General features: G+C 34.4%; 2 protein-coding genes across 3 annotated transcripts; both read left to right on the forward strand.

Annotated features, from left to right (window-relative positions):
• Positions 1–1,544: 1,544 nt before the first annotated feature.
• Positions 1,545–5,028, forward strand: LOC132312916 (purple acid phosphatase 22-like). The gene is made up of 5 exons (XM_059811479.1): positions 1,545–2,028; positions 2,206–2,503; positions 3,400–3,968; positions 4,144–4,232; positions 4,632–5,028. The coding sequence occupies exons 1-5, from the start codon at positions 1,885–1,887 to the stop codon at positions 4,861–4,863; spliced, it is 1,332 nt and encodes a 443-aa protein (XP_059667462.1). The 5' UTR covers positions 1,545–1,884; the 3' UTR covers positions 4,864–5,028.
• A 6,013-nt stretch (positions 5,029–11,041) lies between these two features.
• On the forward strand, positions 11,042–18,110 carry LOC132312917 (uncharacterized). Of its 2 annotated transcripts, XM_059811480.1 has the most exons (11): positions 11,045–11,503; positions 11,740–11,834; positions 12,012–12,069; positions 12,825–13,016; positions 13,326–13,402; positions 13,615–13,697; positions 13,788–13,839; positions 15,252–15,320; positions 15,755–15,841; positions 15,963–16,027; positions 17,547–18,110. In XM_059811480.1, the coding sequence occupies exons 1-11, from the start codon at positions 11,377–11,379 to the stop codon at positions 17,647–17,649; spliced, it is 1,008 nt and encodes a 335-aa protein (XP_059667463.1). In that variant the 5' UTR covers positions 11,045–11,376; the 3' UTR covers positions 17,650–18,110. The 2 variants fall into 2 exon arrangements, with proteins under 2 accessions (XP_059667464.1, XP_059667463.1); XM_059811481.1 differs by lacking the exon at positions 15,252–15,320 and having other exon boundaries at positions 11,042–11,503.
• Positions 18,111–25,991: the final 7,881 nt, after the last annotated feature.

Raw genomic sequence — 25,991 nt, forward strand, 5'->3', positions numbered from 1 at the left:
AAATATTCTCAACTTTTTTAAAATTTACTTTTTATAACAGACTATCATTTACTTTAAATGAATAATTTTACATTAATTTTAAAAGAGAACAATGCATTAAATACAAGTCTTGTTAAATTTTTGAACCGTTAGAAATTTATATATATATATAAATGCTTGGGAATTGTATGAGATTGAGACATGGATGGAACTTGAGATTTTTTTTTTTTTCCGGAAAGTTGACTTTTGAATCAGAATTTAATTACACATAATTACGTCCTTTTTTTTTTTTTTTTTTTTACATGTCTCAAAATTGAATAATCAAAGCATAATAATAATTTAATTTTTTTAAATATTCTCAACTTTTTTAAAATTTACTTTTTATAACAGACTATCATTTACTTTAAATGAATAATTTTACAGTAATTTTAAAAGAGGACAATGCATTAAATACACGTCTTGTTAAATTTTTGAACCGTTAGAAGTTTATATATATATATGTCTCTATATATAATATATAAATGCTTGGGAATTGTATGAGATTGAGACATGGATGGAACTTGAGATTTTTTTTTTTTTTTTTTCGGAAAGTTGACTTTTGAATCAGAATTTAATTACACATAATTACGTCCTCTTTTAATTATTAAATCTCCTCTTCTAATTAACTTGAGATTTTTTATAAAAAGGAGGCATGGAAGGAAGCTACTTTGAAAAAGTCTCGATATTTAGAAAGGAAGCTTATATTTATAAAAAGGAGGCATGGAAGGAAGCTTCAAGCTTATATTGGTCATGGATTCGAGGGTTGGTGGTGAGTTTTGATTCGAGTTTGCCACCACAGAGGCAGGCAAGTCTGCTTAAAAAATAAGTGAATATACCAATAATGGAGGCACACATGACACATCCACAGTATAAGTTGACTATTAAGGTGTGTAGCTGGTACAAGGACAAGGTAGATATATGCTTCTTCATCACACATTTTTCTTTGGTCCCTAAAAGAGTACATTCCTTGGATATGCTGATTCCCTGAAGCTGTCGTACTCCAAGCAAGGCATGTGACTCAGACACACACACACTCTCTCTCTCTCTCTCTCAAAAATAAAAATAATAATAATAATAAATAATAAATAAATTCTCTCAATTCGGAGAAGTTAAGAAGCTCCCTCATGTGTACACTCAAAACATATAGTGATGAGATGGAATTGGTTATGTAGATTATATGATTTCTAATACAGAATTGACTAAATTAAAGTGGGCCACTAGTGAGTCACATATGAAGTTGCGTATTATATATATATATATATACACACAAAACATATAGTGATGAGATGGAATTGGTTATGTAGATTATATGATTCCTAATACAGAAGTGACTAAATTAAAGTGGGCCACTAGTGAGTCACATATGAAGTTGCGTATTATATATATATTGATCACCTGCATGTAACTAAAAAGACAACCCTGCAACACATGCTTTTTGTTAAAGCAAGTTGTGGCATTGATTGATATTATACATGAGTAACACTTTTGACACAAATGGGAAAAAAAACAAATAAGTTGCTTTTATAATATCTTTGAAAGAACTTCAGAAAAGAAGAAACAGAAAAATGCAACAAGCATCTGCATTCTAATTAACCTAACAAATATCTTCTCAATCAGAATTAGATTGACCAATTTGGTACGAATTGGTAAAAGCAGATACAAAGGACTTTTATGTGGTGATTGCTGCAAGCAAATCCATAGCAACTTATTCCAAAGGACTTCCTTCACGCCATTGCAATCCAATTTTTATACAATACAATAATTCAAATTCCAAAACCCGTTGTATATATATATATATCTCCCATTTTGGACACTCTTTTGGACATACTAGGTTGGTTTATTACAACAAGAAGGAAAAGAAAAACAATGGGAATTAGTTGGTGGTCACATATCCTCCTCCTTATCATCTTCTTCCTTGTACAATCAATTGCATCGCCAGAATATACCCGCCAACCTCCTCGTCCTATTATCTTCTCTCCACATCAGCGGTCGGATTCTGACCCACAACAGGTCTTTCTCTCTCTCTCTCTCACACACACACATACTATTATCTTGAGCATGCATTGATATGAACTTAAGTACTACATATTGTTTATCTTGTAAGTTGCATTTTTTTGAATTCCAATTTCAGGGTATCGATTCAGTGTTTTCAAACATAACTTTAATTAATTTTTTTGTTCATGATAGGTCCATATATCATTGGTAGGGAAAGATCACATGAGGGTGTCATGGGTGACCTCCGATAAGCACGTGCCGTCGGTGGTGGAATACGGGAAGGTGTCCGGGAGATACGAAGCATCAGCCACCGGAGAGCACACGTCGTACCATTACTTCTTCTACAGCTCCGACAACATCCACCACGTCAAGATAGGACCATTGGAACCAAGCACAACGTATTACTACAGGTGTGGTGGTGGTGGTGGTGGCCCGGAGTTTAGCTTCAGAACACCTCCTTCAACCTTGCCAATTGAGTTTGCCATTGTCGGTGAGTAGTTCCCACATTATTGACGCATTTACGCCATCCATTGCGTAGACTCAAATGTGTTTTAACTTTGATGTGTTACTTTACTCATAAGGCTACACAGAGGAGCTAGATTCCTTTACTATGCTTCATCATTATTAACTTTCTCTTTAATCCTTACCAAAAAAGCTTTCCTTTAATCAATTACTTCTAGTAAGTAAATCAACTTTACAAGTCTAACTCCAACCTTTCATTTGAAAAAAATCTTATGTGCATGTAGGCCTGGGTCCAATTGGCCTACGTAGCATCACTCTTAAATTCCAAATTATGAAAATTAAACGACCAACAAAAAATTTACAAAATTATACAGTAAATTAGACAAATTTTTTTTTTTAAAAAAAAAAGACTAAAATTCACAGACGTTATTAAAAAAACCTAAATTTTCGATCCAAAGCTCACTATAGAGCTTGTAAGCCTTCAATGCATATATAACAGGCTCATATGTCATCTTAGATTGAAAGTTAAGGTCGATATACATTCTTAGAACTTAATTGGACTTTTGATGTTCCAACTGATCCACACAATTCAGTGTCCCCTATTTTGCATTAATTATGCTAAATTCTTGTGTAGATAAGTTATTATTAAGTTTTTTTTTTTTAAAAAAATTAAAATAAAATGATCATTAGTATATGAAATGAACTCAAATCCTCTATTGTACACACGAGTGATCTCCTGTAATGTGTATCGATTGTGATAGGGGATTTGGGACAGACCGAATGGACTAAATCTTGTATTAATTATGCTAAATTCTTTTATTATTATTTTTTTAAAAATTCAAAATAAAATAATTATTGTTAGTATATAAAATGAACTCGAATTCTCTCTGGTGCACATGAGTGATCTCCTATTAATTGCGATAGGGGATTTGGGACAGACCGAATGGACTGCGTCGACCTTGGCACATATTGGTGCAAAGGACTATGATGTACTTCTGTTGCCCGGCGATCTATCTTACGCGGACACAAATCAGCCACTGTGGGACACATTTGGGCGCCTTGTGGAGCCATATGCGAGCGCTCGGCCGTGGATGGTGACCGAAGGCAACCACGAAATAGAGACCTTCCCAATCATCTACCCTCATGGCTTCAAGGCCTACAATGCCAGGTGGCCAATGCCATTCCAGGAGAGTGGGTCCACATCAAACCTATACTACTCGTTCGATGTTGCCGGGACCCACATTGTCATGTTGGGATCTTACACGGACTTTGATGCCAGCTCGGATCAGTACAAGTGGCTAGAGGCTGACTTGGCGAAAGTTGATAGGAAGAAGACACCTTGGCTTCTGGTGCTCCTTCACGCGCCATGGTACAATTCAAATTTGGCTCACAAAGGGGAAGGAGAGGGGATGAGGAAAGCTATGGAAGCAATGTTGTACAAGGCACGAGTTGACATTGTCTTTACAGGACATGTTCACGCATATGAAAGATTCGTAAGTAAAAAAAATTATACAATTGGTCACATTTCATGATGATGTTTGGGGTACTCGTGTGAGTATTTACTTTTCTTAAAATAAAAATCATAATGCAGATGCAAACATTTTCGATATCTTTTCTGACTGAAGTTTTTTTTTTTTTTTAATATTATTTTCTCCTTGTTGGGAGCAGACTAGGGTTTACGACAACAAGGCTGATCCATGTGGTCCAGTACATGTGACCATTGGTGATGGAGGGAATAGAGAAGGGCTTGCCTTGGCGTGAGTACTTGCAAACTTAATCTTCTAATTTTGTTTTTTTGGTGAATAAAAACACGCACTCACATATTCTTATAAAACTTCAATCCCGACCTTTCACACTTAATAGGTCAGTAGTAAAATTTTATTGATGTGGCTATTAATGATTGAGATAAAATTAGAGAGGGAATCTATCATTTTTTAAAATTAACCGACAATAATCTTTGTTGTTGGATTCTATCTATTGAAGGTTTTCTTACTGTCAGAGAAAGTATCACTAAACTACAACATTTTATTAATATATGTGGCATTTAGTATATATATATTGTAATTTGAATTTTCACATGCTAAGTTAGACTGCATTACGTTACAAGTTAGTCCATGTTCATTACTGTAATATTGCTTCATATGATGTGGGTGAAGGTTTGAGGAGCCTAGTCCATCGATTTCACTCTATCGTGAGCCAAGCTTCGGACATGGCAGGCTGAGGATTCTAAACCAGACTCATGCGCATTGGTCATGGCATCGGAACAACGACTCGGACTCAGTTGTGGCAGATGAGGTCTGGTTAGACACACTAAGCTCCTCTAAAAAATGCATGCAAAGTGTGGAAGATCAGCAAGCACCAATACCATCTCATACCGATGAACTTTAAGCTTATAATAATATAAACACAAATCACTTGGTTATTTTTTGGGCTAGCTAGTTTTCAGTGCAGTTTCAGTGTATTCATGCTCTAATTACAATTTAAAGATGGATATTGTATACTTACATTCTTTGCATCGTGGAGTGAAACTGTGGAAGGTTCAGGTTTGTAATATATGTGAACTCTTATTTGGTGATGTTCATTAAAGGAGTATGCTTGTCATTGTTGCAACTAATTTGTAATTATATAGTTTGGTAGATAAATACTGAAAGTATCAAGAATCTAAATTGTTCCAGAACTATGTGTACTGTGTGTACATTAATATAGCAATCTACACAGTAAGTAAATTCCAAATAAAATAATGAAGGAAATACAGTTAATCAAATATAAGAAATTAACCCAAAATAATTTGTGCATAAATTTTAATGATAACCAAATAGAGATAAATTAGAATTGGCTGACCTGGAAGATGAATAGGCATGTCTTAAAAGGTATCCTTGTTGTCCATTATTTTAGATGGTGTTTTGCTGTATGGAATTGATTTCGATCTTCAATAATGTGAAATATAAGTATGCTGCGTTCAGTTGAATGAAAATACTTTTTCCAATTTCAATTTTAAAGCACCAATTGTATACAACCAAACATAGCAGTATTTGCAAAGACCAAGGCTAAAATCGTGAAACAATTAAGTTTGTTGGAGAATTATATGATCTGTTGAAGAAGTTCAGTTTTTATAGGCCCAAGGATCACATGACCTGGCCATTTATTGGGCTTGGCCAGAATAAAGAGGGAAATAATTAGACCGTATGGGCTATTAAAAGCCCAGCGTTAAAATAACTCAAAAACCCATCCGTTATAAATATATATATATATATACAAGGGAAAGAGGATGATTCATTCCTCTTGCCTCATTTCTCTATTCCCTTCTCTACAACTAAATGTGAAGAAATTTTTTTAATTCCCTTCTCATCCATTCCACCTTAATCCATCTCTCCAACCAAACATAAAGAAAATGGTTCTATGATTTCTATCTTTTAAAAACATTTAAATATAACCAATAAATAAATTAATTAATTAAAATGTAAAAGAAACTATGAATATATCTAACAGCCACTAGTTAAGTATTCTACAGATAGAAATTAGAAAGAATAAAAAACAGAGAGAGTATTCCACAGATATCTTATGTAGACCTGAAAGATAGTATAATGTGCACGTGTATGCACAATTGTTCATAAATTGGTGTTTGGATTTGCGTCCAATAAGTCCTGAAACAATTCATAAACATATTCATGAATACATGCTCATATAAATTTACGAAAAAGTCAAAATGATCTTAAATACGAGTTCAATGGGGGCTCGACCAATTTTTATTATTAAACGAATCAAGTCAAAACCTGAGTTTTTTTAAAATAATAACTGAAGTTAGGTTTGAATTTAACTTTTCAAACTTGCCATTATTTTAAATGAAGCCCAAAAACAACCAAGCGAAACCAAAATAAATTTGACTCGGGTTCAATTCTTTGGTAACCCTATATGCTATATAAGCCAAATATTTCGACTTGGTTCAATTCATTGGCAGTCCTATATGCTATATAAGCCAAGTATTTTGGCGAACTCAAGTGGTGGGTTGGACCCAACACTTGCATATAACAAGATCACATTTAACATAATAGACACAAATATGATCTCTCACCATATTAAACGTGAAGATCAGGGATCTTCTACAATACTTGGGGTATTTTAACACATGATGCCCCCATCCAATTAAAGCTTTTAATTTATCTTGAAACTCTTCATTTACCAAAGAAAACAAAGAGTTTTAATAGGGAGGAGTACCATATGAAAAAATATCAGGAGGTATTTTTTCATCTACTACGATGTTATTATTGGCTTGGGTTTTTGTTTTTTACTTAACTCCTATAATTTTGTATAGGTTTTGATATTAGTCCCTTTTTCAAAAAACATTAAACATTGATCATACTTTTAAACAATTCTGCTAGTTAACTTTTCTTAAATTCCAAAACTAAACCATTAACATCGGATATACTAAGTATAAAAAATTTGATAATTATATATAGAATTAATTACACTTACACCTCTTGAAGTTTGCTCTATTAACAACTAGATGAAACTCAATTCATTTTTTTTTAACATGCACACCCCCTGTCAAAAATATCATACAAACAAGTCTTTAAAAAGCCAAAAAAGACGAGTTTACCCTCCAATCTTTAATTCATTTTAATAATAAAAATAAAAATATATATCTCAATTTGTAAAATGACAAATTTGTCCCCATTAATTGAAGTCCTTTGTTCGTATTTTCTTCTTACTCCTCTATTTCTTCAAATTTGGGTTGGAGCTTTCCCGGCTTTCGAGATTCTAAATTGATGACCGACAACTCTTCACTGTGTATGTATATTTGTGTATTAATTATCTATGTGTGTGACTAATGTGTGATTGAAAATTTTTATTTTTATTTTTTATTTTTTATTTTTATTTTATTTATTTATTTTTATTTTTTTAGAGAGAGAGAAAGGATTTGATTAAAAGGAAAGTTATTGAATTTGGTACGTGTTTGTGCGTATTGACGTATATATGATCACAAAAACACTAAATTCTTACCTTTTGAGAAAGAAAAAAAAGAAACACTCAATTCTTCAACTTTCCTTTTCAACAAATATACATATATCCTTTAACAGTCATACAAACAATATATAGATATACAGAAACAGAAGCATCCAAGTAAATGATTTCTAATATAGAAATATATGTGTATATATTATTCGTTTGTGCTTGTGTTAGACTCTCCAATGGGATTTTTACATATGTGTATATATAATATATCTATATGCAGGTTGAATTTGATGATTTATGTGTTTGTGGGTGTGGTGGGGTGTGAAGCGGTGGTGGGGTTGTGAGTGGTGGCGGTGGGTGTGATGGTTAAAAAGGTAATTTTATTATTTAAATAGAATCATTAATAAGTTAAAGGGCAAAAAAGTCAATTCACCTTGTTTCAGATGTGGTAGTTTGTACTTTAGCAAACTCGAGAGAATGTGATTGTTTAAAAGGGGACTAAGTTTTATATATCTGTTAATAAGTCAAACTTTAAGATATGAGTGTAATTAATCTTATGAATAGGATCATTGATGGTACTATGGTAAATTTTATATGGAGTAGCTGTTGAAACAGTAAAAAATAATTATCAGCGATAACAATAATGCACTTAGAGCAACTCCATCAGTGCTCTTTTTGGCTAAACTGGGCCAATTTTTGAAGATTGGATGCTCCAATGGACTATGGGAAAAGTGGGCCTCAAATAATGACTCTTGATGGAGGTAGCTAGAAAGCAAGAGTGGGTTGGCGATTGGGCTCACTTTTTGTGGTCTCATTTTTGTTTTCTTTTCTTTTTTAAATTCAGGCCAGAACGCTATTTCTAAGCCCAAAATACTATTCCTAAGGACATGTTTGGCTGAAATAAAAGCTAAAATTCAGATTTTTGGCTTACTTTGGTCTCTTTTTTTTTTTCCCTTAAAATAATTGAACCAAAGAGCCGTTAAGACACTATTTGGCTAACACAAACAGGGACTTAAAGGTTTTTTTAGGTAAAAAAAAAGTTTTAAAAAATTGGAAAAAAAAAGGTGAATTTTTTTTTGTTTTTAAATTTTTTAATGTTCCTATTGACATTATAGCCGTTAGAAATATAGTCGTTAGGAAAAAGTTAAAAAATAAATTTTATTTTAAATTTTAAAAATATTAAAATATTAATATTTTTGGAGAGCGAAAGTGCACCATTGGAGTACATGCGATAGCTAAAATTTAGAAACTCTAAAATGCTGACGTGGCTATGGGAAATGTTTATGTGGCTACTTGAAAAATGCTGATGTGGCAAAATCGGAGAGTCTATTGGAGATGTTCTTAGCAATTGAAAAGCTTTCAGATCCTAAAAGGCCAACAAACTATGATATATACTGTATATCATATGTAGTAACATTGGCAGGTTTCTTCACTGGACATCGCTGGAAAAATTCTCTTTGTGTTGTACGCTGAAGTGCCAAGAGCGGTGGAAACAAAAAGCGAAGAAAAAAGGCGATGGCTAACAACGTGATTAATGCAGTTTAAGCACGAGTAATTTTTAAATTTTATTAAAAAGTTATCTTAACGTTAACATTATTTAGTGGAGTATTTTTTGACTATCGGAAAAATCTAAAAATATGATCCGTCTCTACAAAATTCAAACAAAATGATAGAATTTAAGTAAAGAAAAAAAAAAAAAAACAAAAACAAAGACAATAAGTTTAGAACAAGAAATACTTTATTTATTGTGTTATATATTAATGACATGGTATTACAAATTCAAGTAGTGATAAAAGTCATATGTAGCACTAATATGGATATGGATACATGACACACGCAAGATACCACACGAATACGTCGACATGTCATATTTTTAAAAAATAAGACATATGTACGGTGTGGACACTGTTAGGGGTGGAGCTATGAATGAGCTAACCTGGGTTATAGCCCAGGTCCAATTAAAAAAATAATAATAATAATAGTACTACTAAACCCATGCACTACTCTTCAGCCCATCCATAATAAAACATCCAGCCCAGCCCAGCCCAATCCAAACACATTGTTGCAAACCCAAACACATTTTAGTACTACTAACTCTTCATTTTCCTATCAGTCATTCAACCCATCCATAATCACACATTCAGCCCAGCCCAATCCAAACACATTGTTGCAAACCCAAACACACTGTTACCTTGAACTCTCTTTTTCTCAATCTGCAAAACCCTGTGAACAATTTGAATTTTCAAACTTATAAAATTAAAGTTTTCTCAAATTATACGGCAAAGCTCAACTTGGTATTAAGTAACATAGATATTTAAACTTTACTCTTTTGAACACAATTTTAAAGTGCAAAAGTAGCTCTGTATGTTTCTAATCCAAACCGTTCTTTACTTGAAATTTTTTTTTTCCCCAGTAAATTTTCTGTTTGAAATTTTTCTTTAGCCCCCCTTACTTTCAAATTCTGGCTCCACCCCTGAACACGGTTATATAATAATATAAATTTTTATTATTATACATCTATTAATAATAGTATTATAAAACTTTAATTTATTTATAATTTCTATACTAAAAGTTGTTTGAAATGAATTAAAAAATGAAATTATATCATTATTGTAATAATTTTTATATCATATGTAGAGGTGGTGACAATTCGTGTTCGTGAGTCGTAATCGTGTCGTGTCAATTTAAGAGTATTCTACTAAACAACTCAATTCGAACACGACCCGTTTAATAATCATGTCAAGAACCTTCAACACTAATCCGACCTGTTTATTAAATGGGTTACACGTGTAACCCGTTTAATGACCTGTTTAATCAAATTAAATATTTTATTATTTGAATTATTAATAATATTCGATCAAACATTAAACACTTAAAAAATATATGTTTTAATACTCGATCAAACATTAAATAATAAAAAAATATAAGTTTCAATCCAACCAAATTACTAAATAATCTCTAATTTATAAGAGAATAAATTATAAGATATAAGTTAGTATAGTTATTTTAGAATTTAAATAGAAATTTGTTTATAAAACATATAGTTAAACATGTATAAAAGGGTTACACTAGTTGAACCCCTCAACCCAAACACAACACAATTAACTAAACGAGTTAATTGTGTTGACCCGTTTACGACCCGAACCCGTTTAACGTCAATCAAAATCCGTTTAATTCGTATCGTATTCAAGTTATATTAATCGGTCATGTCAAACTTTACTACCCCTAATTATATGTATTGTTATTTCACTATTTTGTTATAATAGTATTTATATTATTTTTAAAAATTATTGGGTAAATTTGTATAAAAAATGTACGAGAATGGTGAAATGTCTACATATATAAAAAGTGTTAGACACATTTTCAAAGAGCATCCGAAAGCACGAGTACAGTTCTTAATAAAAGTGTCCGTACTTCATGAGGTCATGAAACCTATGCTATAGTTTTCATGGGGATCCATCCCATGTGGTACAACACCACAGCATGGGAATCCAATTCATAACGTTGCTTGACGTCTTTGACTATGGCTGTTTTACCGTTGGCTGACCCACCGTTCCTCTCTCACCAACCAAAAAAAAAAAAAGGTCGTGCTCCCCGCCATTCCTGCGTATCCGTGTGTATATTTTTCAAAGGGCCATTATTATATTTTTTTCATCATTCTTCACAACAATATTTTTATTAATATTTAATTAAAATATGGTGAACACTTCCTCTACCTAAGATCTCGATGGTAGTTGGTGCAGAACTGCAGATTTTTTACACTAGCTGAAAAGAAACAAAACAAAACGTACACGTACACACACACACACACATATATATATATTTATGTATAAACACACATGGAAATATCTGTGGAAGAAGGATTGGGTATATATATATAACATATTATGTGTATTCATTCTCTTCTTGACTACAACATCTCCTTTCTATTAGTTTTGGTTTAAAGCCATGAACAATAACTGGTGCAGAAACAATGAAGCCCTTTTGCGTACTTTGTTCATACTATTTCTGGGTCAGGTTGTCTCTTTTGTAATGGCACTTATGAGCTTCACTTCATCTCTACTTGTCACTCTTGGTAATCTAATTAAATACTCTTTTCTCCAATTTCATATGTTTTCTCTTTTTCTTTCTTGAATTTTTTTTTTTTTTTTTTGTTGGGTTATTGTATTTATGTAAATTTAATTATTTTATTATTATTATTATAATTCTTTTTTGAGCTCATTTGGATTGTAATTTTTGGATTATTTTGCTTGACCTTTTTAAAAATTATGATGACTGACCTTGACTTGATATTTGGGTATGTATGTGCAGGTGTAGATACGCCTCTTACACTTTCATTTTTCCCTTACTTGGCTTTAGCTTTGGTGTACGGAAGCATCTTGGTGTACCGGCGTCAGAAACTACTGGTACAATTCATTACTCTAATCAATCATCAGTTATTACATTTTTTCAATTTTGCATAATTTTCAGTTGACTTCTCATAAATACACACAGATATGCACATGTTTATGCATGCTGTGTTTTGCAGTTTTCTTTTTGGGATTTTTTTTGCGGATTTGCAATGAATTTTGTTGGGTTTGCAGGTTCCACTGTATTGGTATGTCCTGTTAGGTTTTGCTGATGTCCAAGGCAATTATCTAGGTAAGTAATGGTATTTGAACCCTCCTCTCTCTCTCTCTCTCACACACACACACACACACACAAACAGGCAAGCACTCACACTCTAAAGCACACACATACCCTGCTTTGGACACTAATTTTGTTGGAATTGGGATCTGGTTCTGCACAAAGACAAACTTGGAATTGGTAATTATTTGATGCTTGAAATCAATTGAATGGAGGAATATATTTAGATTGTTGTAAAGAAATAGTTCAAGGTCTTGGCTTATAAGGAGCACAAAACCACTAAAAGTTTCCTTCAATCAAACTAACCTTCAAATTTCTCTTTTCTGGTCTTCCTTCAGCTTGAGCAAGCTGATGCCCTAACATAGTGTTCTTCTCTTCATTATTTTTCTTATTAATATATCTTTTAAATAAACAATTATATAAAACCATCATTCATTCACAACAAGCAATTTCAACTTGAGCTATTTTCTTCTTTGGATTTAAGGGCATATTAGTGTTGATCTTAATTAACTTATAGAAAAATTGCAGAATTGTGGCAATTTATGTATGGAATGCGGTATTGGCTGGTTGAATTATCATTTGTCCATCCCCATACCAGAAAACATAAATTTCATAAGGAAAGCCCTCTCCATACCCTTACCATAGGAGCTTAAACATAGGAAATTTGTTGATCATGATTTTTGTTAAAATGAAAAGTGTGTCTAGAAATTTTCCATTATTTAGGTAGTTGATAAATGGATAAATATTAACCTCTTTATTGTTTACTGCAGTTAATAAAGCATTCCAGTACTCATCAATTACTAGTGTGACAATATTGGATTGTTGGACCATAGCATGGGTCATAATTCTCACATGGCTCTTCCTGCACACACAGTATTCCCTTTGGCAGTACTTTGGTGCAGCCATCTGTGTTGTAGGCCTCGGTTTAGTGCTTCTCTCTGATGCTGGGGTGGGTGGAGGAGGTAAATTTTCTGTTCTCATTCTTCTTCTTCTTTTTTTTTTTTTTTTTTCCTTTCAATTTTCTAGGCATGGTTCTGAGAGCAGAATAATTAACCTTTTATAGTACCACTGGTGGTTTTGTTTTGAGCCTTTTTAATGGGTGTGTCACCGATGGAACTTTTCTGTAGTTATAGTAGTCCATCACTCGTACATTGATGGCAATTTTTAGGAGAAACATTAATGAAATTAAAAAAATGACCTTTAGCAGTATAAAATCTATTACCAAATATTTCTTTTTATAATATAATACATCGGAACTATTTGCCTTGCAGGTGGTTCAAAGCCTCTCCTGGGTGATATACTTGTCATTGCAGGGACACTCTTCTTTGCAATGAGCAATGTCGGTGAGGTTGGTGAATTTTGTTTACATTTACTCTCTCTCTTAATCTTTAATATGTACTTAGTTCTATATTCATGTGAACCATTGTGAGGATAAGCAGTAAATACAAAGCTGAAGTTTGAACTTTTGGATACTTTCTGCTTGACTAATTCGGAAGTCTATGGATAATCTTGAGGCCTGAGCCCCCATAATTATATATTTCTATGCCTTCCTAAATGCAGGAGTATTGTGTTAAGAAGAAAGATCGCGTTGAAGTAGTTTCAATGATTGGTCTTTTTGGAATGCTTGTGAGTGTATGTGAGATGTATCCTTTTCATTACGCAACATGTATGTTGAGTTGCTTTTCATTAACTCCAAGAATCATTTTCCTACCATTTCCATAACCTTGTTCTAGAGCTATAATGGAGAGGACGACTTTGGAATCAGTAACGTGGTCTACAGAGATTGTAAGTGATGAATTTTATATTATTTTGATTCAAAACATTGCTATATCTCATGCTTTTATCTTAATATTTTTGTTGAACCAGTAGTTTCACGTGGCTTTGTGTAGACCTTTGAGAACATATCACAATATACACATCTTAAATTGTAAGAGAGAATTTGATCCTTGTGGTACAATTCTCTTGTTAGAATGGTCTTTACATGGTCCTTAACATTCTTACTTTCACGTCATAAATTAAAGATATGGTGCCAAGTTCTTGCAATCTAGTTGTTACCATTAATTATGATGTATATTTTTCCATAAGAGTCCAATACAAGATGCAATAGAAAAAAAATAAATAAATAAAATAATAATGTTGTTAATTTCTCAGTGTGGCCCAACCTTGCACATCATGTCAAATGGACTTGTGATTTTCATGTGCAGTGCACAATGCAACTTTGCATAATACATCTAACTGAAAATATCTGGGTGGAAATTGCTAGTAAAGGAGAGGACAGTGGAAGAGGATGTCGAGAAACCAAGTCAGAAGCGCTTTAAAAGTCTCGCACTTTAGATGAGTATTCGTTGTGAACGATTGATGGCCTGCTTCCAATCCCTAAGGGTGGGATTACAAACTTGATGGATTTGGCAACTTAGGGAAGAAATTATTTGACCTTTGAATGTGTATTTTGAATCTTCCGGTTCCTAAAGTGCGATTTCTAGATAAAATAATACATATATTTAACCAGTAAATAGTGGAATTGAGTAGTGATGGCAAAATAGTGAGTCTAGTGATTGGATCCCTTGTACTCTTCTATAATGAATCTTAGTGGCGGGCAACACCAGTGGGGCTATGAGGTATGCTCGAATAGGTCACTGTAATTATGCAGAGGAAAGACTTCTTTACATGTAGCACAAAAGCAAAATATGTAAGCATTAGACTGCATGACTTGTGGTAATAGCAAGGTAGTAACCGGATGCCTTCGGATCTTCTAGAATGATCTTAGAGATCTATGATGCAGGTCGGTTATCAGCTTTCTCATTAGAGTATTGAATAAGTTTTTCTAATCATGCAGCTATCAAGAGCTTTGCTTCACGTGGCATGATCCTTCAATAGCTCTTGCTTATGGTTTCCAAACAACAGAACATGGAAGCTACTTCATATAGATAGGCCTCTTGCCGACTTGCTTTTTATATATGGATTTTTCCAGCTCACTGATTTCCACATATGGATAAAACTTTGCCCAAATTTTATGAATATTTGTATTTTCACTTGCATATCTAACTAATTATGAGGCTGTACTAAAAGATGTGTATACTAAATATTCACAATTCGCCCTTTTTCTCCTTTTTAAATTTGTTTTGTTTGATTTTGTCTCATTTGTTGCCTTTCTATCCCAAATGGAATGATGTCTTCCACGTCGTTCTTGTTTTCAGATATTAGCCTTCGCTGGCTATGCGGTTGCAAGCTTTATATTCTATTCTTTTGTACCTTTTGTTCTACAGGTCAGTTTCACTGTTATTAACATTTGTTAATGCAATAGATATTCATTTATATGAAAGTTACTTTTCAGTTGGCTTTATGCTGTCATGCAAGTCAATCCACCAATAAAAAACCTGTTAAAGATTTTGCTGCAATTGGTTTTCTATGAATTGAAAGAGTAACGTGAAGGGAAGTGTTGATTTGATCTGGGAACCTCCCAAATTCTTGTCCGATTCTGATCGTCTGTAGATTGAATAGATTTTTTCTCTCTCTTCTTTTATCAACTTCATGAGCTCATAATGAATCTGCTAATTGTGTTATGATAATATTATGATTTTAGAGTCTAATTGTCTTCACCACAGAAAGCAACAAGTTAAAATAACTCCCTCATGGAGACACTGTTCTATGGGAAGGATTATGGTATCATATCTCTAATGGGAGAATAATTTGGGTACAGATGAGTGGAGCCACATTGTTCAACCTTTCAATTCTCACGTCTGATATGTGGGCAGTTGTCATTCGCATCTTTTTCTACCATCAGGAGGTATTCTCAAAATTTTCTCTTTCATACTGTTCCAGTTATTTTTTAGCCAAAATCTGACCATTCTGAGCCTGATGCTACTAATATACAACTTTTATAAGCCTGATATGATCTCCAATTGCAGGTCGACTGGCTATACTATTTGTCATTTGCAATTGTTGTTGTCGGACTCATCATATATTCAAAAACGTATGTTCAAACTCTAATCTTGTTTTAATTTTTGACCTTCTCCAACACTCAGGTAATGTAATTTGTTTAAGAGAAAAAAGAAATTAGAAGAGAAAAAACTAAACAAGTCAGGAAAACTTTATGTATTATGGCTGACCTAAGGGAAATACTCCCTTCTCAAAGAAATACAGTTGTAGTCTTGTAGATATGCCACAGAACACTAACAATAACAATAACAAGAAGTGCACGTGGAAACAAAAGGGGTATACAGCAGCAGCTGTCGTCCACATGATCCAAATGTGAATTCCCCAAATGTTGCTTAATCCGTCAGCGCCCAAGAGAACCCGAATTGGTGGCCAGATTCTTTCATCACATTTTGTATCCAGCACCACTCTCATTTCCCATATATGTCAAACATTCTTCCTTTTTGTTTGCATCTATATGATAGATCCATCTGCAAACTCTTTTTGTCCATTTAACAAGTATTCTATTGCTAGGCAATTGTATACTATTATGTTCCCAAATATTAGGATGCTTCATCAATCCACATTATAGCCTTTGTTTGGTAGGAGGTAGGGAGAAGGGGACAAAGAAGAGAGGAAGGATGGAGTAGTTCTGCATTTTTTGGTACGAAAGAGACCAAGAGGGAAGGGAAGGGAAGGGAAGGAAGAGATGGATGAGGGATCCTACTGTTGGACAGAAGGGAGGAGGGAAAGGAAGGATAACTAATTGTATAAAATGTGAAGTGACATTATCACACTTCATAAAATTGTATTAATCTATAGAGGGAGTTGGTTATAATAGTAAAAAGGAATTAAAACCTCCTCTTTGCTTCCTTTCTACCAACCAATGGAAGGTGTCACCTCCTTTCCGTTCCTTTCACTCAACCAAATAGGATAAGGGAAGGACACAATTTCCTTCAATAGGGATGCCTCCCATCAATCCACTTTTCTGTCCTTCATACCAAACAAAGTATTGGCAATAGTGTGCTGCCTTAAGTCTTTGACATGTGAAAGATAAGTGGTCAAGAGATTCACCACACTTTTTACAGAAAACACCAGTTGCTCCGAAAGTTACCCCTTTAGCTATTAGGTGATCTTGAATAGAGTGATACTTTTTTATGGCAAAACATAATATAAAAGAATGCCTCGAAATAGCGCATCTAGACTAAAGAAGCAACGCATGGAGTTGAGGTAGTTTCTCATGTACTTCGAAGTATTATAGTTGTGCGCAGTGTTGTCTAAGTATAATTTTAAATTATGGTAATAACATTATATGTATCACCAACTGAGCCATTCCATCACCTTTACTCCTTGAGCCTATTTTGAGATAAAAGAGAGGTGCTATGGCCCTATGGCCTAGGTTTTTTTCTTTGGCTATATTCTATATCCATTAGACTCTCGGCCCTGATTTAATTTACCAATTGAAAATGCGTAATGGCCACACTACAATCTTAATGCAGCTTATGAATTGTGATCCTTTCAAGGAACTGTATGTGAAATTAACTATCACTTGTCCTCTACATGGCTTTATGTGACAGTGAGAAGGACCCTGTTTCTGTACCTGCTCTTGAGAACAGTGACCTCAATGCACAATACCAAGTTCTTAATGAAGAAAGTGCAGATCCCAGAAATGGAGCATAAAGCAGTCATGGTGGTATACGAGCCTTTCAGCTTTGTAATTATATATATATATATATATATATATATTGAGAGTTAGGTGGCATTACTCAAACCTTCACATTACTAGCAAAGTTTCAAATTTTGCTTGACCTTTAATCATGTGAAAAGGCTTGAATATAGCCCTGCAGGGATTAAATTTAATTATACCTGCAGAATTTATGAATATTTACAAAATTACAAGACATGGTTTCTGTTAACATGCAAGACAAGTTCTTCTACCTCCGGAAAGATGACTTTGAAGGTTGCAGGGGAGATCTTTCTAAGAAGATGAGAGATTTTTTTTTTTTTTCCTTGGACAGTATGAACAGTCTCCTTGATTATTGTAATGGTCTCCTCATTATGCCATGTATGATTGATGTTAAAAGTACAAATTACAAGTACTACTGTATCTATTCAAAATTATATTCCTCTGTATTTCTAAATCTATGCATTGCAGCATATTTTTTTCAGAGAATTGATATTGAGATTTTTAATTGATGATTGCATTGGCCTAGCCTGTGACTAGTTGCATTACCGTAGAAAGAGATTTTCTTGAGAGACCATCAAGAAGAGAGGTTGATTGTAGAATCTCTAGCTACAAAAAGTGACTTCCAAGGGATTGAAAGTGAGAGAGGCAATTTAATTGCTGAGACTGCTACTTGGAAGTCATATCCAAGCTCAATATGAAGCCAACCTTTATCCACTGCATTTGATGAAGGTAATCTGAGAACTTGACATTCTGTTGAATCAGAGTCAATGTTGATGATATTTGAGTCCAGGCTCGGTTCCGATAATTGAACCTTAATGATCTTCTCAGCTTTTGGAGCCGAGCCGGGACTCAAAAATAGCAGTATCAAAGTTCAATTTAATCCATCTGAGAAGAGGAAGATGATGAGTAAGCTGAGGAGCTTGGGGGAATGGCTTTAGGTGCTGAAATTTGAACTCAGTTGAACTTGCTCTAGGATCTCTTCTGAGAAAATCAAGAGAAAAAATAAGAGTGGTGTAATAGTTATAATTTTATATATATTAAAGTTATAAAATAATTCTTTTATTTCAAAAAGTAAGTGAGTCCCACCAATATATAAAAAACATAACAAAAGGCCATAAGGCCATTACGCAGACCCATTGGCTTCTCTCTCTCTGCTGCATCATTCTTACCCTCAACAATTTCTTCTTCATTATTATTATTATTTTTTTATTTATTATTTTTTTTTTTTGGCGCAATTTCAGGGCTTGATCTAGCTTCACTCCTTTGGAATTTGGTAAAACTTTGCGAAGCAAAATTGGAGAGCTCGTCGAGACCATCAATTTGATAGGATCCAATCACCATTTGGCCAAGCCTAGGGATTCCGAAATTAGGGCTTGGATTTAGAAATTTTGGGGGTCTTCACTTCTATTGAGGTAGGGGTGATCTAATCCACTATTTCTTGGATTTTTTGTGAATTTTCACCTTTAATTTGACTTAAAGTATGCTTAATTTTAATTTTTGTGATTATGTTTGTTAGGGTTATTTATATTAATGGTGATAAATGTGTGTTATGTGTTAATTGGGCTTATTAGTATAATGATTTTTAACTTATAAAGAAGCATGCTTAGTGCTGGTTTGTTTTCATGATTTCAATTGATATGAAAATTTATGTTATAATTATGGAAATAAATTTGTGAATTGTATATTTAAATTGCTATCAAAATGTGGGATGAGAATATGAGTTATGTATTTTTAGTAATTTATTAATTTATTTGAAAAAGTATGTGGGAACATTATAGTTGAATTGATGAAATGATGTATGAAGCATTCATGCATCCATTGGGGAAGAAATATGGGGGAAAATGTTTTAAAATAAATGAATTTGTTCTTGGGAAAAATATATATTTTTTTAAAGGAGTTTGCGAAAACCGGACGCCTAGGAGGCGCCTAGTGGTCCGTGTTGTTAGTGTAGTCTAGAGGGGAGTATGGTTGAACTAACTAGGCCAGATATGACGCCTTGGAGGTGCCTTGTGGTCGTGGATAGTTAGTCAACTCTCCATTCGTGACGCTTTGGAGGTGCCATGGGTTGGATTACACTAACGGTTTAGTTGAAACGGAATTGTTTCAGAATTGGGGAGCGACATATGCATAATATTGCACTTCATGGAATTTTAGTAAATCTATGATTGGTTGACATTTGCTACATATTTGTTGTTGTGGTTGAGAATATGTATTTCTCATGGTATGACCCCATTTCTTTTTACCTCTTCCTTATGTGGATTCACAGGGTTATAAGAAGTGTGTTTTAGACACTTCCTACTGAGCTTATGCTCATCCCATTATTTTTAACATTTTTTCAGGACACGGAAAAGAGGTGGCAGACGACGTTCCACCATAGGTTTAGACGAGGTTGGAGACCCATTTTATTTTGCTATCTTTTGTATTAGAACCTTAATATTTTGTAAATATACACTTAACCATTTTGTGAAACTTTAGTTTAATTGGTACAATGTTGTAAGTTATGAACTTTTAAATTCTAACTACATTTTATGGACTGTAACTTGATGTAACTAAGGTGTACTCCTTGTTTGGATGAGATGGAGGAAAGGAATTTTTGATATATATATAATCATCTTGGGAATGTAATATAATAATTATATTGTGCGTTGGGACATGATAGGTTATCTTTAAGGCCCAGTGAGACCATTGCATCATTTTTTTGTATTTCAACAGGTCGTAGAGAGACTTTTTTTACAGAGGTCATGCCGAAATTTTAGCTATTTTATTATTATTCTTTTGGTATATTTTGGGTCGTTACAAATTTGATATCAGAGTGATGGTTCGAATACCATTAGGACGACGGGTAGAGGCCTACCTAGGATTGCATGGGGAGTTGAGTTATTTGTTTATTTGCTTAATTGCTTACGTGATTGCATACTTATATGCTTATGTGTTAAGGTGTTTAATTATTTGAAAATGCATGGTTAATTATTTAACTGATTATATGATTACGTGTTAAATGCTTAATGTTGTTGTATATTATTAGCATGATCATGTTTATCATTAGTTGGGTATTCTGGGAGTATAGAAGGTGTTTACGTGTTTCCATTCTTGTCAAATCATTCGTGTGAGGATTCCGTTCTCGTGCGTATTTTAGTGTCATCGTTATTTGTGATACTCCTCGGATCCGAGATACGGGTTGATCAGGCCCAAGCCCAAACCCGAGGGAAATATCAAACAATTAATATGTAATACGAACACAGAAGACAAAATAAATTTGATAAATAAAGTTTAAGCTGGAAGAAAACTAAAAATAAAAACCTTTAATATTAAATATACTTAAATCCCAATAATCCAAAACCTCCATAAGTTAACAACTCGGGAATCTATCTCCAGTGGACCCCTAAAACCAAACTGAATGAAAGTAAACTGAAGATAAAATCCAAATCAAATATTTGGAAAGAAGTCCTACATCGTCGGTAGAATGGAAGATCTTCTCTACCCAGCACGAACAAGCTCAAGCCTGGAATTGACGTACACCTGGAAAATAGGAGTGGGTCAGGCCCACGAACAAGTTCTAACCTACTACAATCCAAGCAGAGACTCGATACGCATATACACTCTAACCAACTCAACAATAACTATATAAGTCGTGTATATATATATATATATCCATACTAAGGGACATTCACTGGACTACAATAGGGGTCTCAACCTGAATAGAAGGCAACATGCGAAAACGCACCCAAAGGTGGGCATGAGTACCTAGACCTAACAGGGTACACCTCAATCTACTATAGCTAGCTACGCATCCACTGCATATACGCACCCTAACCAATGAGTCTGAGACTCAAGCTCCTCTCGTGGTACCATAAACATATATTTAAAATCCGTTCATAACAATCCATAATAAATCTAGTAAGTCGTTCAGCTTATTCAACTGCACAGACTTAACATAGATAACCAGTAATCCAGCTAGTCATTCAGCTTGTGCAGCTTCTTTGACTTAGCCTAAATATAAGTAGGATTTATTTTTAATCCATTCCCTTATTCCGTATAGGTAGGATATAGCAATTTTGAGCCAAATCCAAACCTAGTATGTCACCGTCCCATACCGGTGCATACAATCCAATCCATCTGGCAGTTAATAGAATAAATAAAAATATAACTATCAACCAATCCATACATTCCACAATTGACAATAAAGCACTAAGTACAAATATCAATTGTTCCATATTAAGCATGATAAAATAATTATCAATTAACAAGCTTAATCCATACTACTCTGCAAGGTCCATTAATTGATATTACAGTTTATACATGTAAACCAATTAATTCTAATCAACCATAATAGAATATAAATGTTCACAGGTTTATTTTTAGTAATTCTAGAACATGACTAACTGCAAATCATCACTAAGAATTTAATACCAAAGCTTAAATATCTTGCAGTTCCTCCCATCTAAACTGTAAACCAACTTAGGACTAAATAAGCATATTAAACCATTTAAATCCACACGCTTATTTTATAACATTGGGATAGGTTTAATTGAGAATTTTATTGCTAAGAACTGCTATTCTAAGTGTTAAGCAATTCTGCATCATTTCTTAACAGAAACACAGTAAACTGATTAATTAAGCATTGTCCATTGTTGCATTAAAACAAAGTTGTTTTACTTTGCATAAACTTCTCTCAAGGATTTTAACCATACTTAGACCACCTCTAAACACCTCAGTATAGCTTCCAACAGAAACTAAAAATCCCAAAATCCGAGTTCCGTAGCTCATAAAGTTACAGAAAAATGGAAAACAAAAATCCAACCAAGAGCCTACTCTCCCCAAAGGAAGAGCCTGCTCTTCTAAAGCTTGGAGCCGGCTCTCCTAAGCATGGAGGCGGCTCCAAGACCTCTAGAGCCGGCTCCATATAAACATGGAGCCTGCTCTTCTCCGTTCCTTCATCTCCTTCACGTCCGACTTGATTCTGTTGATCCGACTTCCATTCCTAAGGCACTTGGATGTTCAAATTGGGTTCCAACTGATTCCAGAATCCACTAAATTCTTTGTTCAATTACCCACATTAATACTAGCAGTTTATGCAATCCCGAACCCCAACTGTTTTAACACATCAAACTTGCAATCTAAATAAATTTCAGTGATTCCCAACATAACATAGAATTAATTAAAATTATTACTCATCAATTTCCATGAATTAACATAAATTACAACAACAAAGGACTTAAAACAACCATTAAACAACTTAGAAACACAATCAGTTTAAAGTATTCAGGATATGCAATACAGTTCAATTTAAATCCTTATTTAATCCTTATTAAATCCTGGAATTGTATTAGTTGTGTAAAGAACACGAGCCTAAGGGAAAGAGATAGGATTAGAACTTGCCTTTGAGACTTTTGTTCAAAATCTCTCCGTCGTCTTCTAAGGTTCCGGCGATTCCTACTCCAAAATTCCTCCTTTGTTCTCTCTCTGCCTCCACAGGCATATATAGATTTTACTTTTCTTAAAACCCTAAGCAGACTTATCTTATATATTTATAGGCAACCAAAAACCTAAGTCCAATTATATCCAAAGTCTGAAACTCGGCCCATTAACACAACCTAGTTTATAAACCCTGTTGGCTCATTAAATTAAACCTAAACAGAACTAAAACCCTAACCACACTTTTATACCTAGTCATTAATTAAAGCATTTAATTATTAATTCAATTAAAGAAACAATAAAATTCCAAGTTAACGTAAAACATAAAATAAAATACAATTTAAAGAAAATTAAAGCCAAATAAATAATTAAAACAATTAACTCAAATAATCACAATTAATGTAAATAATTCAAATAATTAATTAACTCAAATAACAATTAACTCAAATAATCACAATTAATGTAAATAATTTAAATAATTAATTAACTCAAATAAAACAAGTAAACCAAATAATTAATTCAAATAATACAAATAAGTTAAGTAAGTCAAATAATTAAAAAAGTCAATTAAAATATAAATTAAATACCAGGACTATCCTTTTGAAATTAGGGGTATTACATTATTGATCCGTTTCCTTCTTCTTATAGCGTCATGCCACCACGAAGGGATCCCAGGGAAAGTTTTAGCTCCAACTCGTGGAAAGGGATCAGGAGCAAGTTGAGGAAGATATCTTGTTGCATGATTTGGTCCTACCAAGAGGGGGACAAGCGAGGAAGACTGTTGATCCACCTTTTCAGATAAATGCGGAACAATTGCAGCTGGCTGTTCAGGCAGCTCTTTTCAAAGCATTTCGACCGGTAGGTGTATCATCGTGACAGTTTGTTCTACCACCGGCACCACCACCACCTCCACCTCCAAAGACAAATGAGTTGAATGATACTCTTTTTCACATTGCAAAGTTTGTAAAATTGATGCCAACTCTGTTTGAGGGCGGCCCAAATCCGCTTGTTGCGGATAGTTTCATGGATAGGGTGGAAAACATATTATTGCCATGAATTTGGCAACGGACAAGTTGAAGATCACATTGGCGACTTGCAATTTTATTGGTGATGCTGAGATATGGTGGAAGACTCTTCCACCGTTTCAAATATGCACAATTTGGATACTATGACATATGATACTTTTAAGAAATTGTACTATGAGAAGTACTTTTCAGCGCCTAAGTGGAAGGAACTAAAGAAGGAGTTTGATGGGTTGAAATAAGAAAACATGATAGTTACAGAGTATGAAAACAAGTTTACATCGCTTTTAAGGTTTGCACCGGGGATTGCTAATGATGAAGAAGGAAAGATAGAGAAATTTATTAATGGCCTTAATCTTACTATCAGGCCAATTGTAGCTGCCTCAGAACCGACAGAGTATGCAAAAGCAGTGCGAAATGCCTTAGTGGTTGAGGCTGAGAGTAAAGACAGTAAGGCTATCAGGGAGTCCTACAAGCACAATAGCGGTATGAGTGTTTTCTCAGAGGGATAATCAAGTAAGAAGCAGAAACATGAGCAGTCAGGGTTCACGGGACAGCAGTCAGTCAGATCCGCACCCACAGCTTCAATGTCTATTGGGTTTTTCCAGACCGAATGTTACTTGTTTCAGATGCGGGCAGCTGGGACATTACAAGTCCCAAATACACTTAGGCTCAGATAGCTCAAGTGATTTGTTTTAAGTGTGGGCAGTCAGGGCATCACAAGTCCTAGTGTACTCAGATTCAGGTGGCGTCTGGTGGATGTTTCGGGTGTGGCCAGCAGGGCCATAGGGTGAAAGATTGTCCACAGCGGGGTAGTGGTTTGGGCAGAGATGGAGGTTCACAGTAGAGGCAGATGCAGTTTGCCACAGTTCAATTAGGGTTTCGATCGCCACCACCACCTCAGCCGTCTCAGCCAGCCGTCTCAGCCCAGAGTTGTTGACCGGGTAGGGGAGCTTTTTCGAGTGCACCCACTTAATTGTCTGGCTATCAGGCAAGCAGTTCTCAGGGGCAGAGGACCCAGGGTCGCGTGTTTGCACTCACTCCAGCCGAGTCACCATCCAGTCCTTCAGTTGTCAGGGGTATGTTTCTTGTGTCCCATTCTTGGGCTCGTGTATTGTTTAATTCTGGTGTTTCCTATTCATTCATTGCTTCATCATTTGCATGGGCATTGGGATTGGAGGTCAGTCAGTTAGACAGACCACTTTGTGTTGACACACCTATTGAGGATTTAGTCACTCTTGGTAGAGTTTGTAAGAGTTGTTCCATCACGATTGCCGGACGTGTTCTTGAGTTCGATCTCATCTTTCTCAAGATTACAGGATTTGACGTCATTCTTGGGATGGACTGGTTGTCGTCCTTCAGAGCTGTCATTGATTGTTTCAGGGGCAGAGTTTCAGTATGTACCTCGGATAGGGATTGTTTCTACTTTGTGGGAGATCGGTGTGATCCTCTCACTCATTCATTCTATGGTATTAGGGGTCGAGATCGGCAGGCGTTCTTCTTGGCTAGCCTTTTTGTCGATGATGATGTGGAGTTTTATGGGGTTGATTATTAGGGGTGAGCAAATAATCCATCAATCCGTCAATTTGTCAATCCAGTCCGAACCAATTCAATCCATGTGGTTCGGTTCGGTTTTCAGATCTAATGGTTCGGTGATGGTTTGAAAAATCTGCAATCCGATATCCGCAATTCGGTTAACGGATTGGACCCTGAAAAATCCGATCTGAACCGTTAACCTATCCGAACCGAACCGTTGTCAATCCGAACTGTTAGACAAATCGAACCGAACTGTTACTAAATAATATATTAATATATTATATATATATATATACACACAATATACCATATTTTTTTTTTCTTTATTCATTTTTCTATTAATGTTAACCTAACCCTAACTG

Source organism: Cornus florida, unplaced genomic scaffold (assembly GCF_030987335.1).
Source record: "Cornus florida cultivar Cherokee Brave unplaced genomic scaffold, ASM3098733v1 CherokeeBrave_3.0.0_Hap2_Chr06, whole genome shotgun sequence".
Taxonomy (NCBI): Eukaryota; Viridiplantae; Streptophyta; class Magnoliopsida; order Cornales; family Cornaceae; genus Cornus; species Cornus florida.

Excerpts from the sequence above, each read along its gene's own strand:
- LOC132312917 (XM_059811480.1), top strand. The coding sequence starts at position 11,377 with ATGAACAATAACTGGTGCAGAAACAATGAAGCCCTTTTGCGTACTTTG. Across the intron at positions 11,504-11,739 it reads ATCTCTACTTGTCACTCTTG|GTGTAGATACGCCTCTTACA; the intron begins GTAATCTAATTA and ends ATGTATGTGCAG. Across the intron at positions 13,698-13,787 it reads CTTGTGAGTGTATGTGAGAT|AGCTATAATGGAGAGGACGA; the intron begins GTATCCTTTTCA and ends ACCTTGTTCTAG.
- LOC132312916 (XM_059811479.1), top strand. The coding sequence starts at position 1,885 with ATGGGAATTAGTTGGTGGTCACATATCCTCCTCCTTATCATCTTCTTC. Across the intron at positions 2,029-2,205 it reads CGGATTCTGACCCACAACAG|GTCCATATATCATTGGTAGG; the intron begins GTCTTTCTCTCT and ends TGTTCATGATAG. Across the intron at positions 2,504-3,399 it reads AATTGAGTTTGCCATTGTCG|GGGATTTGGGACAGACCGAA; the intron begins GTGAGTAGTTCC and ends TAATTGCGATAG.